The 16,686-nt window shown below is 40.3% G+C and overlaps 1 protein-coding gene across 2 annotated transcripts in view; it reads right to left on the bottom strand.

Moving 5' to 3' along the window:
• Window positions 1-681: 681 nt before the first annotated feature.
• The window catches only part of gna11b (guanine nucleotide binding protein (G protein), alpha 11b (Gq class)), a 24,883-nt gene continuing 8,878 nt past the window's right edge, over window positions 682-16,686 (bottom strand). Inside the window, exons 2-8 of one of the 2 annotated variants that reach the window (XM_010796801.1) lie at window positions 13,478-13,662; window positions 12,527-12,681; window positions 10,862-10,990; window positions 9,808-9,936; window positions 7,417-7,546; window positions 7,112-7,265; window positions 682-5,597 (exon numbers count right to left, since the gene is read on the bottom strand). In XM_010796801.1, the coding sequence (XP_010795103.1) occupies window positions 5,407-5,597; window positions 7,112-7,265; window positions 7,417-7,546; window positions 9,808-9,936; window positions 10,862-10,990; window positions 12,527-12,681; window positions 13,478-13,662 (1,073 nt within the window). In that variant the 3' untranslated portion in view covers window positions 682-5,406. The remainder of the gene's footprint in view (window positions 5,598-7,111; window positions 7,266-7,416; window positions 7,547-9,807; window positions 9,937-10,861; window positions 10,991-12,526; window positions 12,682-13,477; window positions 13,663-16,686) is intronic. The other variant, XM_010796800.1, reaches the window with a different exon arrangement.

The following is a 16,686-nucleotide window of genomic DNA, read 5'->3' as shown; positions in this document are numbered from 1 at the left end:
ATGCTTAAAGTTGAGCATGTTTCATTTGTTTTTTTGCAAAGTTTTAATCTGAAAAGTAACTAGGGATGTCAGATAACTGTAGTGCAGAGATACATTTACCTCTGCAATGATATTGTCTAGAATTATTGAGAAGCAGAAAATGGAAATACTCTGGTAGAGTACAAGTACTTCAAAATCGTACTTGAGTTCAGTATTTGAGCAAAGGTACTTGGTTGCTTTCCAACACAGAGTTTGATAGAGGGCCGGATTATCAAAGGGCTGAGCAAGCATCAGGGGCCCCAAAGGTCCCAAAATCTAGCTGACACTCACATCTACTCAACTTGGTTCTTCATTCACCTATAACATAATTGTTATACAAAATTGTAGATTGAATTACATAAACAAGGCAATCAAATGAAAGTGACCTTTATATTGATTAAATTACAGATTTCCTTTTGAGTAAACATTCAGGGTTATGTATTTACACAATTCAACAACACACCATAGGTCGAAACGTTTTAGCAAATTTGAATGTACAAACGCAATTTGAAATATTTTTTTGTTAAATCTGAAATTATAATAAAATCACAAATCCGATACTTGTTACCATTACAAAATAGAAATACACATGATCAAGTCAGATTTCTTCAGCTACGTTTTAAAGCATCATGAAACCCACTCAACACACACACACACACCATGAGCAAGTATAGGAACAAATTTATTTCAATTTAAAACAGATACCTTGTCATTATGTTTCTCTCTTAGAAGGCGGCAATGATCATAAGTCATGTTCATGTTTGAATGAGGATCAGGCAACAGTGGTTGAAACAAATACATGAAACACATAAAAAAATATGGCAAGAGTTATGTAAATCAATAATCGATAACCAACTGATTGAACCCCCTTCATTCAGGGCTCCCTGCTTCAATGAAACATCAAAGCCCTCACTTCCAACACAAAATAAACAGCACATGCAATTATAATTACAGTTTCTTAAAAAAAAACAGCAGATTATTTTTTAAATCTTCAATCTTAAATACAGAATAAAGTCTTTGTGTGTACTTAATCAACTATCCTTTTAGTCTCTGGTGTGTTTTATTTAAAAAGGGGAGACCATCTCAGGTGGTGGTGGTGGTCCTCTGATGATGACCACAGCGTTGGCACTTAGAGAGAGCCTGGCTCTACAGAGAGTGGGGTTGGCACACTCAGTATAATACATAATTTACATTTGGTTTACATACAGAAAAAAACAGCATTTTATACACCACTACACAATTGACCTTCAGGTTTAATTGGAGTGAGGAAAAAAAAATCAAGTGGTCCTAAATAATAGAGTTCTGGTAATGTTTTCTTTATCATACAGGAAATTAAAAACACAAAAAAGGGAGTAAAATTAACGATTCGAATATGCACTGACTCCACACTGATGTTGAAAGATAATTTTGATTCCACTCATTTTAACAAGCCTGCAGGAAGAGAAATCACACAACCACGGCCACCCAAGAAGGTCACAGAGCGAGCTCCGAAACCACCAAGGGCCGGCAACACCATCTTTCATTATTCAAGGCAATGAAAGGCAATAAATAAGAGTGTGTGGTCATTGCTCAAAACAGACAAAAATGAGAAGGAGGTTGAGGTGTCTTTACAGTCTTGCCTTCCCTCTCTTCAGCGCATACATGTTGATAAAAAGTGTCGAAAGCACACAGTGCAACACTCGGCTGCTAAACTCACTACCAAACCCACACTAACAGGCAGTCAGCCCTTCACCATGTGCCATAGTTGTAGTGTCAAGTTTTAAAATACAACATGGTTCTTCACCATTAAAGTGAGTTGCACTCAACACACAGTAAATCACAACTACTGATAAATACTTGGGTTATCCATACTGGTATATCGCTCCACTTAAATACTGGCATCCACTTTATGACAGCAGGGTTAACAGTTGGCTGTCTGCTTTCTTACGCTCAAGGTTAGTGTCATTTTCAGCAGACATAATGATAGTTAAAGACCACACTGGTGCATCGAAATAACATATTTTAGCCCAATTAACATAGTGTTCAAACTTTTAATTAAGTGTATAGATTGATGCTCTTCTTTTCCCATAGCTTCTGGAGTTAGTTCATCTTCTGAGTGACAAAGTGGTTTGAAATAGGCCGCAGAGAACATTTCGTCATGTTTTGGTTTGAATGCAGGTAATGTAGTGGATAGGAATGATTTTATTTATTTTTAAAACTGCAAGGGTGCACCAATCCAAAATGCAAATCAGTTATCCATTTTAAAATCAAGGTTATAATGGTTCCACACAGTGTGGTATACAGATTTAAATTTGGTAAAAAGATTGAGGGATATTATTGGATTGGTACTCTGACCAGCTAAGAAGAAATGTACCAATTCAAACGTTTTCTCTCCTGGTACAGAGCGTCTTTGAGTGCAATAACAAGGAATCTCTGAGGCACAACTACACCAGCAATCATTGCACAAAGAAAGAAAAATGACTAAATGTCATCTGTGGCATATATTCTCTCTCAGAGTCAAGCCTTACTGGCATGAACTGAAGCCATAAGCTGCAAGTAGTAAATCAATGTAGGAACTGGAGAAATGGTCATCAATAAAGTACAAGGTTTGTAGCTAATTGGTTAAAACATGCAGAGTCCCGAGAATGGTCATTTAGTCAAATACTTGGGGAAACATGCAATACTTGTCCTGGTAGTGGTGTCTTTAGTGATAAGTGTCTTTATACTGCATTAGGTGTTACAGGTAACACTGTCATACCAAATTATTTTAACCAACAGGCCAGATGCATGAAGAAAGACATAAAGAAAAGGGTTTTAGTGTTGGCTCTCAAAATACACATCTTATGTTTACATTAACACCCTGCCTATACTTCTTATAGCACATACTGCAAGTATTCTCCATTTATAAACAAGGTTAAGTAGTGGATGACTTGGTTCACTGTGGTCCTATACTCCACTCCCCGCTGTCTGATGCCTGATGCACTGTGATAGCCCTTAATGAGGATGAAGGATAAGTCACCTGTAGAAAAGGTCAAAGACCAAAAAAGTATATCTGCACTTCACTGGCACTATCAAAGCAAGCCTCAAAAAACTGGAAATCAACAATGCAAAAACGACAACAGAAGTTTTGTGTTAAATTACAAATAGCAAGCATGGACCGCGTGGGTCTTCAATCACTGATAAAAAAGTCCACCTACGTTCGTACTGTACATTTTTCTAGGTATGCATTACAGCGCTGCGTCTATAAACCGAGAGGAAATACAAGTTTTTTTGTTTTTTTTCTTCCTTTTTGTTTTTTTTTTTAAATCAAACAAAACAAATGTGAGGGCTCCTAAAGAAAACCAAACAGTATTATCATGGATGGAGATGTGATGGCGAAGTACAACTGGAAATGTCTCAATAAGAAATAGAAAGCAGAGATAAAGTCCTTACTATACCAGACATTCGGTTTTTTTTGTCGTTTTTTTTTACAGCAGTTCAGACTCAAGTAGGCTCCGCCGTGAGAAAAGGAGCACTTCAACATGACAGAATCAAAAGCAGTCAAATTATCAACACCTTCAAACCTGGTCCATAAATTAGATAAATAAAAAAAAATCTTTAATTACTCTTAAAATCATCTCATCACCACACTGTGAAGATTTTTACCAGCCCTAGTGAGTACACTCTGGAGCCAGCGCTGGAGCGTGAGGTTGTTGGTGGAGCCTCTTCTCTCTGACTACTGCTCCATCGTTTCCTCAACAGCTCTGTGTAGTCCTATTAATAAAGTGAACAAAATCCATAATCACAGTATAACTACTACCATAAATTCATAGGAAAAAACTGTATGCTAATGAAAGAAGTTGATCATTTTTTCTTTTTTTTGTTAGTTTTTTTGCCAAAGATGGTGTACCACAGAGCGTTTTTGTACAGGAGTGTTTCGTGTATATGTATTTACAAACAAATATACACAAACAATGTTTGCAGACTTCAGAGTGTGTTTTCAGGTTTGCCCCCCCCCCCACCACCACTCAAAAGCAAGCAATCTTTATAAACAAAGTGACTATACAGTAAAAAAAAAAAAAAAGTAAACAGAAGCACATCCTGACGTGATGACTATATCACCGCCAGGGAGTGAGTCTGATTGGACGGCTGAGTGACGCAGGTGTGACGTCAGAGATGTTACCGCATGGATCCCATTCACATCCGGGGTGTGAGTGCGTTTCATTTACAGCTTTCATTTAGTTGAATAAGCTACTTGCAGCCCGAGCTGCAGATGTGCTCTTTGGGCTGATAAACACTGATGACATCACGCTCCCCTCAACAACTGCTTCCACCAATCAGAGCAGAGCCTGCGTTGAAAGCAGGGCGCTCTCTTCCGCTACTAGTGTTTTGTAATAAGGGTGTCGGGGTGCATCAGTGGAGCCAGATGCTGTGAAGGTCACATGGAAGATTGTCCCAGTGAATCTATACAGAACACATCTGGAGGGAAGCGATGTGATCGACTTAGAAAAACAATCCCACAGAAACTTTTAAAGGATACTTATGTCAAGTACATTTCTGGTTGCTTCTCTCTCAAATGTTAGTCTTTAGTTTAAATGTTTTTTTATAGATTTTCTTACCACTTCTCATCATCATTCCATTTAGCCATTATTTGATAAATATAAGTAGACGTAGCAACACATTTCTATCATTAAAAACATTTTTTTAAACTCAGCAAAGAACAGATTTTGATTAGCTATGACTTGCCCTCTCGTGCTTTTTGTCTTAAGTGTGTTACATATGCATTTACTTCATATCTATTTTTTTTTTTGCGATTGCGATGCTCACACTGTTGGGTACATTCATGGATGTGAGATGGAGACAGAATCCTCAGCCCCGACCCCTTGTGTCCGGTGTGCAACCTCACTTCCTGTCCGGGTCACTCTGTCCCAAGAAGCAACTCGCTAGTTCTTAGTAGGTTTCAGGAGAAAGAGTATTCACCTCCTTCCGCACCGATAGTAGCTCAAAGGACGAGGATCTTATCTCACACAACAGAGGGTCAACTCCGAACGGCCAAAGAGTTTGATGCAGTTATTCACCAAAACTCAGCTCCTCGCTAGTCAATACTGCCCCAAATACACACACACACACACGCACACACACACACACACACACACAAACACACACACGTACTACACACACACAAACACCAAACAAGCTGCCGAGCGACAGAGGAAGAGGGAGAGCTTTGGTGAAAGAGGAGGGGCGGCGTTTGCATGTGGGAGGTTTGCGAATGTACTGTAGTGGAGGAAAAAAAAGGTAAGGATTCTGTTGGTGTGTGTTTGTGTGCCGGCATGGTGTGCTGTGTAATGCATGTGAACTTGAGTGCACACTCCCAAAGAGGTGTGCATTTGTGCAATGGGGAGGAGATGTGCGTCGTACGTAGGGCCCTCACACCAGGTTGTACTCTTTGAGATTGAGCTGTAGGATGGTGTCTTTGACAGCTGCAAACACAAAGCGGATGTTCTCAGTGTCCGTGGCACAGGTGAAGTGAGAGTAGATGATCTTGTCGCTGTCGGGGTTTAAGTCCACAAACATCTTGAGGATGAACTCCCGCGCTGCCTGTGCATCTCTCTGTGGACCTGAGAATCAGAGATAGGCAGACACATGTAAACATATATTATAGTATTTATACAAACTGATTAAAAGGAGTAGGTCAGCACTTTTGGAAACAAGCTTATTTTTTATTGATAACGGCTGTCCTTTAACCCTAGAACTGCTAGAGCTTTTTGTATAGCTAAAACCGCCACCGGGTCAAATTGACCCGCTATTAGAATGCATTGATTTTCAAGGTAAAATGTTCTTTTATTGAACAGTGAGTTTTGATCGCACAGGGATGAAACCTATACCAATAGATTCTGTGGAGTCTCAGCTTTTCGGCTTCTTTTTCTTTTAGTTTATTAACGCTACAACATAGCGTTTCGTGAGGCGGTTGTCTGTTGGGTGAAAAGCAAACAGCTGTTTGCTGCGGAGCGCTAGCAGTCTCCCGTGAGCGGGAGCGCACTCCTTCACTACAGACTGTAGATAACCCAGACTGCAGACCCTATCTATCTATCTATAACTATCTATCTCTCAATCAATCTATCTCTATAACTATCTATCAATATATCTATCTATCTATCTATCTATCTATAAGGAAACACAGTAGACAACAGGCGTTGCTATAGCAACACGTCATGTTTATGTTTACACGCAAAATCAATAGCGCGAAAAGGGGTGGAGTCAATATGACCCGCTGGCGGAAATAGGTATAAATGGCAATTTCTTGGGCGATTTCTTCAATCTGACTTTATATTATTGACAATTTTTAACAACAGAGGGTGCTACATAACACACTTTCAGGAAAAGTCACGGACTGGGAGACTTTAATATTTTATTGAAAAAAAGTTACATATAATAAAAAAACAGCTGTGGGTAAAATTGACCCGATGGCGGTTCTAGTGTTAAAAGTGATGATTAGCTTAGCATAAAGACTGGGGAGAGGCGGCTAGCCTGGCTTGGTCCTACTCACTCAAATGTAATAATGATCACATCTTATAACATTTGTGTAATAAAAACATTAACATAAATGTAAATATATCAGAATGAGTTTTTCAAGGGAGTTAAATGCTATCAGCATTTGATAACAAGCAAGTGTTGCATCTCGCTTTACATAGATAGCAACCCGTATTCTAAGTACTGGCTAAATGGATAAAATATTGTGTCAAGAAATGTCTAAGACTCTGGAGTCAGTGTGTTTGGGCTACTGTAGTGGAAGAGGACCTGACCCATATTTATATATGAAGGGCTCATTCTGTGTTAGCAAAAACACGATTCTTAGTGTTTGGTCGTTTTACATTATGCCCCAACCTTCTTATAGATAGACAAATAAATTGATAAGGTAGCAGATAATCGACTGGTTGGTTTTAAGGTGGGAACATCAATACTATTTTATGGGTATAATCATTTCAAAGTGGTGTTTTATCATTAAAAAACACATTCACATAAACTACAGTCATTTATCTAAGGGGGCGACTCCCAAATGTACATTGCTAGATTATTCAACAGACCCACGCAAGCACACTCGTATACACACTCACAGATAAAAAGGACCTACCATCAAACTCTGGGAAATAGTCCACCAAGTGTGAGTAGGAGATCTTCTCCTCTAGCAGGTCCTTCTTGTTGAGGAAGAGGATGACGGAGGAGTTTTGAAACCAGGGGTAGGTGATGATAGTCCTGAACAGAGCTTTACTCTCCTCCATACGGTTCTGGTGTAGAAAGAACAGTCATGTTTAGTATCAACGGTTGAGACATCTTGTTTAGGTGTAAGAAGTTCATGACACATTACTGCAATACTGTTTCTATGTTTGTGTGTGAAGATACGTTTTGAATGAATGGTCATGTGTAACGTCCACCTACCTCGTTGTCGGACTCCACCAGGACCTGGTCGTACTCGCTCAGCGCCACGAGGAACATGATGGAGGTGACGTTCTCGAAGCAGTGAATCCACTTCCTCCTCTCTGACCTCTGACCCCCTACATCCACCATCCTGACGGCAGGATGAAGGGGAATGGTTGGATAATGAGTGAAGAATCAAAAAGGGGAAAACCTTGCGAGCATTTAGCTCTAGGTTGGCTAGCTTTGTTTTAGCTAGTAGTTCACATCGTCAAAAGGTATCGCCAATTTCTGGCCTAATGGATAATAATTGTTTTGAAGGTTTTGAATCCATCAAGATATATTTACAGGTAGTTTTGGACCTTATTTATTCAACTATATTCCACATATTGAATTATGCTTTGTGTAAAACAAAAAGTGTATAAGGTTCCTCTAAAATAAAAGGAACATTTTAGTTTCAGGTCCAGCTGTCCTAAAGACATTCTCTGGCGTCTTCCTGAACATATTTAGCACATGATCTAAATAAAGACATAGTCTGTCACTCTGGGACATATGAATCCATCATTTGGTCCTGATTGTCTGTTTAAAAAGAACAAAGAGAATATTTTGCAGTCCTATAGATATTTTAAGCAAACCTTTTGGAGAAAACAACAACACCTGATGGATTCAACACCTTAACAAGTGGATTAATCAAATTTAAACGTGTGCAGAACTCTATATTTGGCAGGAAACTAAAGAAACAACAAATAAACAAGAAACACACATGTGCAGTGTGAAGATGCTTTTGTCCTTGTAAATAGTTGAGCCATGCATGCCACCACAAAGATGAAAGCTTCCCGCTTCAGAGCGATGTAGGATCAGTTTTACATCAAATGCCACTCAGTTTAGGAAGGATTTACATTGTTTGTCAAAAGCCCAGTCACAGTGTCTAAGCAGAAGCCGTTGTAAGAACATTTTTAAAAAGCACGGCGCAGCAGCTTAGCAGATTGTCTGTCAGATTGTGCAAATAAAATGTGAAGGATATACATTTTTTCAAAATAAATATATGACTGGTTTTCTTAAACCAAGTGGCATTTATGTGGTCGTGGATCACATCTGATACTAGATCAGTCTGTACTTCTGTGTGTGCTATGGTGAAAGTGGAGGGTCATTCATTTATCTACTAGACAGCTTTCTCAACCTTCTCGGGACTGTGTGATAAAACACCACACAAAAACGTTCTGTGAAGTTTTGAAAAACACTTGTCAAAGACAAATGGGGTGAAAGGAAGAACATAAAGTAAAAAAGGGACAAAAAATGACATGGAGAGGGGTACAGAAACTAAGATAGTGACAGAAAGAGGACAGGTTGATGAAAGATACAGGGGGCACCTCTGATGGTGGGATCCTTTTCATTGTAGAAGAATGCCTCCTATGTAACCCAATGAGAAGCTAGAAGCTGAAAAAAGGGCATCAGAAGAAGTGTGGTATATATACACATTTCCTTAAAGACAAACTAATACAACTAACCTAGCAAAATACTGACATAAAAGCCTCAGCACATGAGCCTGAAGCGCTAAAGCCATTCATGAACAGCAATCCTGTCTGAAATACTTCCTGAATCCTCCAAAGGTTTCAGGTTCCCTGAGCTTCTCCTTCAGAAGGTCACCCTTCACTCGTCAGGGAGTTAAGGTCCCAGTTTCATTAAGCGTTCATTTGTGACAACCGATTCAATCGAATATTTCCCGTCAGGAGCCTTTAATGCCAAGCCATTACGTAAAAAGGCATATGGATAGTTTAAAGGCTATCATTCTGTATAATGTTGCACCTTTCGAATGCACTAATGCAAACCCCAAGACCAGGTGCATTATGGTCTTTGAGAGGGCTTCACAAAGTTAATATAATTCACAAGGCAATGGTGCCCCCTGGTGGTGGCCCAGTCCACTGTGGTCCACTGAGACGCGGGGCCAATATAGGCCCTGCAGGACCTGCTGCCCAAAATAACACTCCTCCACCGGAGAGGACGACCTCGTTTCTTCTGCCAGCCGGAGAGGAAAGGAGGAGAGGAGGAGGAGGAGGAGAGGAGGTGACCTATTTACAGAGACCGGGCACCAGAATGTAGGACTTTGTGTTCATTAGGGGGTTGTGTTATGTGTGGTACCATTGCTGTTGGTGACAGGAGCTAAGTGTAGGACTGAGGAACATGTTATCTGGCAATGACTTTCGTTCACATGATTAGAGGGAATGGTTATGAAGCAAGAATGGAATAGAGACACTTGAGTGCGAAAAAAAAGCATAAATTAAACGGTAACACGTTGTTTCCATTCATTGGGAGGACAAAAGCATGGTTTATGTGGCGCTTTTGACACAACATCAGATGGCGTATGGGTTAATGATGATAAAGGACGGGACTGAGCCAAAACAGGCGTCTTTCTACCTGAAAATGATGCTTTGCAAGTCGAATGGGTACTCTATGATTCCTGTAGTGGGGATGCGCACCCTGAGCACATCCTGCTGAGTGGGAAGATAGCCGGGATCTGCAATACGATCCAGATCGGAAAGATAACTACAGGCAGGCCGGTCGAGGGGAAAAAGAGAGATAAAGAGAAAAACAGACAGAAAACAGTTATATAAAGCATGACAGGCAATTACCGCAACCCCCCCTGCCAATTCAGGAAGTGTGGATCAGTCCTGTTGAGGAAGCTTCACAGAAAAGGCCACAACTCAGAAACATTAGGGTGTTAGTTAGGGTCACTGCTCCACCACTCTGTCCAAAAACCAACACAAGCTGTTAATTTGAAACTGCAGCTTTCAATTTAAGACAATTTGTGCATGTTGATTATTTTACAGACAGTGAGGTGGCAATAGTGACTGTAGTAGCAGTGACCTCAGCAGCAGAAACAGCAGCCCCTTCGTTAGATAAAGAAGGACAAGTATGATACCAAAGATAGAAGGAAGCATGATCCATACGCAAGCCATTCTAAAAAGTTCTAATTGTTTTGTATTTCAATTTTCAAACTGCTCCCGATAGCTTCTCTGATTTGACAGCTGCTTCCTGGAGAACCTTTGACATCCCTAATCCTTCTTCATCTGGTATTTAGAGGGTGCTCCCAAAACACTACAGTGCAGCATGTCTGGCTTTAGTTTAATCGTGGAGCCAGAACATTAGCATTTTACTGAACACAAACCACTGATATCTTAAATCAGGTTGACTGATGTTGCTCATTTGATCTAAACACAACATCATCTATATATTTCTCTGTAGGATAATGTTTATTATTTAAACAAAAGTAAGGGCATTTTAAAGTTTGTAATCGCGTTGGAATAGCACTGACAGGCTCCAGGGGTGTGAACTCTTGGGTACAAATAGTTTAGTAGTACTTTACAAAAGCTTAGCCCCTGCTTAACGATGAGTTCATGTCCTGACAGATATCAGTGGTTTCTGTCCTCTAGACCACTGTGATGCTGCAGTCCTGGTGCCATCGGGATACCTGAAGATGACGTTCTCCAGGTCAAACGGGTACTCTATAATACCCGTGGTGGGCACACGGACCCTCAGCACATCCTGCTGGGTGGGAACGTATCCCTCCGCAGTCACACGGTCTATATCACTAAGGTAACTGGAGATATACATGATAACAGTGTGGATAACACTAACATATAAACATATTTAATGATTTCCTTATCTTATTCACTTATACACACATGCAAAAACAAATAGCCTGCATATTTAACATAACATAGACATTTACACACATCATATATCAATGTCCTCATTTTACCATTGCAGATGTTTGTGCAGAAACCAGCTTTCTTCTACATTATGGTGATATCATTAAAAGAAATGTCTAACATCTATGCTGGAGGGGAGCACAGGACCCTAAATAACGTGCTATTCCCGCTTATATATGTACCTAACATGTGGGAATGTCTGCAGCTGTTAAGAAAAGAAAACCACCCCTAGATCATTCAAGACAATGATCTCAAACCGCCTCACTCAAGTATACGTGCCTCTTTTCTTAATGACTTTTGCAAATGAGGAGCACCTCAATCATTTGCACATATTTAATTGTGGCTAGATGGCAAGCACACCTGCATTCATGCTGACTTGAAGCAGCATTAAAGTGTAGTAATACAAATCCACAGCCAGGGGGCACTAGAGAGTGAGTAAAATGACTTTAAGCCATTTAGCCCTGGGGTCACATACATTATTACAATGCAAGTGTGGCAAACGCACAAAGCCATAGAAGAGGCGGCTGACACATTTGGGAAAAAAAGTAAAAGGCAAACCTAAATAACAGCCTTAAAATGACATCAGTAAAAGTGACCCTCTAATAGCTGGTGGAGACCGGGTATGGAACCCAAAAGACACTTGGCACTAACAAATTAGATACAAATTATTATATACTAGAGATAAACGTTCAAGGTGGACAATACCCAACAATTAAATAGCCAAATAGCAGTGACCTCGTACATTTTTCATATGGGATTGTTAAATTAGCTGGTGAATTTAGAAACTAGTCAGATGTGTGTGACAAAATGCTACCGTGTTGCATACATTACAAAACACACAAGGAAATGATTGACAGGTAATTAAACACGACCTGCAGCAACAACAACACATCCTAGTTACTAAAACTGTTGTGACCCGATCTCTAGGAACAACTCGGTCTCTGTGCCACAAATTAAACCAAACAAATATTTACACTTAACCGTGGGTTATCTAGTTTCAGAAATCATAAAAAAATGCAATATAAGTCAATCGGTACATTTGTGAACAGAAATAGTGTGACCAATATATTATTCTTTCTTGATGATGGGGACCTGATACTTTAACAAACGATCTGCATGCATGCACGTTGTCATGTTCATTTCAGCAAAGACACACCTACATTGTACAAATCCTGGATGCATTTGAGGATGCCACAAACACGCAAACAAAACGTTTCCACATAACTCATTTGTAAAAAATTCAATCCGTTTCACACAGATTAGGGAACAGATACATTACCAACTGTTGTAACCTTTAATTGGCAAAGGGATCCTAATTAAATCATTGCAAATTCAAATAAAAAATCTGGTAAATCTGTATCAGTCCCCGAACCAGCGCCATAGATAAACTCACAAAAACAACATTGGAATGCACGCAGACTTACTATTTAGTGGAGTCAGAGAGCTGGTACTCCCGGCGGCGGTCGTAGGCCTCCTGGATGCCCGGGTCGGACCAAAGGCATTTGATAGCTGCAATGAAGTGAAAGTCAAACCCACTGATCTTCTCGATGTCCACCTCCTTGACGATCATGGCGTTAGACTGGAAAACACAGGTAAGGGGAAAAAAGGTGGGTTAAAACCAGATAAAGGACAGTGGGGAGGAGCAGTGAGAGAACAGGGCAAACAAAAAAGTTGTTGCCAAGATTTTGGACATATCTGTAATCCATCTTTTGTGGAGAAAGTATTGTTTGCTGTGTATTGGTAACAATGATCTAATCTAATGCTATAATGGCGCTTAACAATAATATATGAAACAAACAAATATTGTTCTTCATCTACAACCAATATTACATACTCCAGAAGGTTGTGATTTGTTTTAATGAAAATATTTTATTATGGGGCACCACGGGGGGGGGAAAAAACAGATTTTTTTTTTAATGTAAATATGAGGCTATTTTGCTGTCAACATTAAATAAGTGATGTCATCTACACTAATTGATCTGTGGGTGGCAACAGTAAAATGCATCTTATGATTGATGTCATCTATTTGCCAAATATTGGTCCTTGTGAAATATAGTGCCGGATTTCTGTCCTAATGAGTGGTGGACTAAATGAACCTTGCATCTCAGGTGTAAATCAGTCCTCAATTAGAAGATCACAATAACAAACCTAGTCAGCTCTAAGGGACTGAAATGGAAAACCACTTTAGCATAAATTGATAGACTATAATTATGTAGTTTTATTGTGCGCCCATTGTCAGCATCTAATTCCATTTATTTGGATAAATAAAGTATATTTTGTTTAAGAGGCCACCTTAAAAATAATCAAAGGGGACTCAAACAACTGACTGGAAGGAAGTAAAGAATATTGTCTTATTTCTGTGAGTGTGTCCTTACCCGATTCTGTTCAAATTTGTAGGGGATCTTGAGGGTCTCGGTGGCGCGGATCATGGCCTGCATGGAGGTGAAGATGTTTTGGTAAACAAGCCGGATGAAGCCTCTCTTATCTTCGTCTGAGTACCCGGCTCCATGAATGATCCTCATCTGCTTGATGAAGGTGCTCTTGCCACTTTCTCCCGTACCTGGACAGAACAGGGGAGACGTACAGTTAGAGAGAGCAGCAAACTGACATCTTGGGCACAGGAGGAGGGAACGGCACATCCACAATACAAACTGATTGAGAAGACAAAGAAGCATGTAACAGGGGGTGTGATGTTGGATACAAGCATCTTAGACGATTCTGTTAAGATGCTTTTGTTACTGACAGTTTTCAGTATGTTTAGCATAATGGGCTCTACACACAGCACAGCCTAACATTCATTTATCAAAGATACCAAGATAATGGGAGGAGAGTGAGACAACAAGTGTGGCAGGACACTTTCTGTTTCTGTCCATTCTTCAGAAACCTACAGAATTCTCCGTGGCAAACTTACTGATACTGTCTCTTATCCACGCATTTAGTTTTAATCAAATCGTTTTCATGAAGAAGTAAAACATATAAATAAAAATCATTTTTTTAAAAAATCAAGCGCTTGGTAACTCATCAATTTTGGGTAATATTGGTAGCCTTAAGTGTTTGATATCCTTGTGTTAAACATGTGTAGCATCTGAGAGGAAGGAAAGGTCAATGAGTACAGAGAAACTCCTATTTCCGCATTGCCTTGTTCAAAAGGTATAAACAGAGTTTTACAGCACTGCATAGGACTTTGTACTCCAGAAGCAATATGACCATGATTCCAAGATCTGAGAAAACATTTGGTGATTTATATCTTTAATAGACACAACATTAGGTACAGCCCATCCTCAGACACAGGGGGTGGGATAATACCAGGTAATAAACTGGGAGGGGGGCACATGGCCAACAGAGATCTTTCTGTACCGTTTAGATATATCCTCTTAATGTCTCTGCATGTGTTAAAGATCCCACTTTATAGTCATGTTGACGTATACTGTCATCAGAACATTATTCCTATTGACCACTTCTTTTAGTCACCAGCCACCCATCCTCTACAAATCTCATTTGTACATTAGGGGAACAAGCCAAAATCTGTGACCCGAGACAGATGCTCCATGAAAAGGAAAAATGACCAAAACACTTGGATCCCAGTTGAGGACATCAGAGGAAACACTGCAGCCTGTTTGTGTATTTGACTTTTAGTGTACATTCATTTCTGTTAATCCGCATAAGCTGATCAAAATAAAGCCAGTAATGGTATAATACTTTGAAACTAGATTAATGTTGGACGACCATCCGAGCCAGTTATACGCGTTTTGAAATTCCAAGTTGATTAACTAAACTTGTTACGACTGCTGAAGCATCACAGCTTCTTTGTCCGACATCAGGATGTTATCCCTCAGTGTCGAGAGTGAGCAAATCAAAAGATGTTCAAACGAAGAAGAGGAGAGATGATGAGTTCTGGGAGGGGGGGGGGGTTACAGGCTAATTGAATGAAGATAATTAAGACAACTTGCCCTACATTCAGGTTCTAACACTAAAGTGCCTCTGCAGAAAGGTGACGGCAGGGGTCGTTGTCAAAAGGCTGCATTCCTCCAGTGATCCTCCTCTGCCCTCTTGAGTCCATATCTGGCTGTAAGATCATCCCTTCAAGTGGTGTCAGGTTTCCAGATTGACACATATGGCGAGGATCCCAAGAAAGGGCTTTGGATTATAGGCGTTTGCTTTAAAACATGTATTCCGCTTCTATTCACCAAAACCCCCTTGATTTCAGGGGGACAATCTGAATCTCTGCATTGAGTACGAAACACGTTTTCAAGCTTTTTCAAGACCAACAGCGACTGCCAAATAAACCCCTACTTGGCTTGGGGGGGGGTTCTGTTGGGCCTAACCCACATTTCACACTAGCCCTCTATGTTCCTCATGCCCAGAAACACCACCCTGAGGCCACACAAAAAAAAAGAAAGCTGATGGCATTTCAGTTCCTCAGTGATATCAAAAAGGATCCAGCACATCCATAATATCTGCAAAGCTGAAAGGGAAAGACGAGGAGGAAAAACACACATACACTCATCTCACCACCACCTACATTCAAGGTTTTTGAAGAGCAGCCATATTTCTGTTACCATGGCAACCCTTCTCCCTTTCTTTTTCGTTCCTGTGTTGTTTTTTTACCAGCTTTTTTTTATTTTTTTTATAGATTTGAACTCCTCCCATCCGCCCCTTCTCTCTCCACTCTTTCGTAGCAGACAGCAAATATAACTGCGAGCCCCTCATGCCTGCTCTGTGCTCTTCATCTTTCGGCTCCACAGAGACTATGAAGGTGGTGGGGTAGGGGGGTGGGGGCTGGTCTGGGGTCAGTATTGGGGGCTTTCCAACACCAAGGACTGTAGAAATGTTCGGAAGACATAGCACCTTCTCCACTGATGCAGGGAGAAAGGCCTTAATCTCAGAGACAACATGAGGGTTTCAACACTGTGTCCATATGGGGAAATGACCCTCCTCCGATTTATCATCCTAAAAAAATGCCCAATTTTGGAGAACAGAGATTAGAGATTATGATTCACTGAAAAAGATCTTTCTCCTTGGTGAATCAATGCTTTGCGGTAAAAAAGTAAAGACCGGTGCCTACAAAGACGGCAGTAGGGCTGAACGATTAATCGATTGTAAATCGAAATTGCGATTTGAAATGATGCGATTATGAAATCTCAAAGCCTGCGATTTCTTTTTACATTTTTTTTGTTTTTTCCTTCTTGTGTGTCAGTCATCCACACCAATCAGAAGTGCTGTGCTCCACATGTACCAGCCATTGTTAACCAATCAGAAGTGGCCCATGATAGAAGGTGATAGACAGATTGATCCAATCACCTGCCAAGTATTTTTGAAAGTGCCTGCCCTTTCCAAATGGCTTCCAGTGGAGCTTTCCTGGATGGTTTGGTGAAACAAACCATCTGAGTCAGGTTAGTAATGCTCCATCACATGTTTTACATCTATTACAGGGTGAATCTTAAATTGAAGCTTGACTTTAAAGCAGGGGTGGGGAACCTTTTCCCTCTCAAGGGCAATTTCAATATTTTCAACATCCTCTCCGAGGGCCGTACAAATTACTGACCTCTGCTTAAAAATACTAAAATCACAGCCCATTCATTTG

The sequence above is a fragment of the Notothenia coriiceps genome, unplaced genomic scaffold (assembly GCF_000735185.1).
Source record: "Notothenia coriiceps isolate Sejong01 unplaced genomic scaffold, NC01 NC01_scaffold00037251, whole genome shotgun sequence".
NCBI lineage: Eukaryota > Metazoa > Chordata > Actinopteri > Perciformes > Nototheniidae > Notothenia > Notothenia coriiceps.
This window is presented reverse-complemented; position numbering and strand designations above follow the sequence as displayed.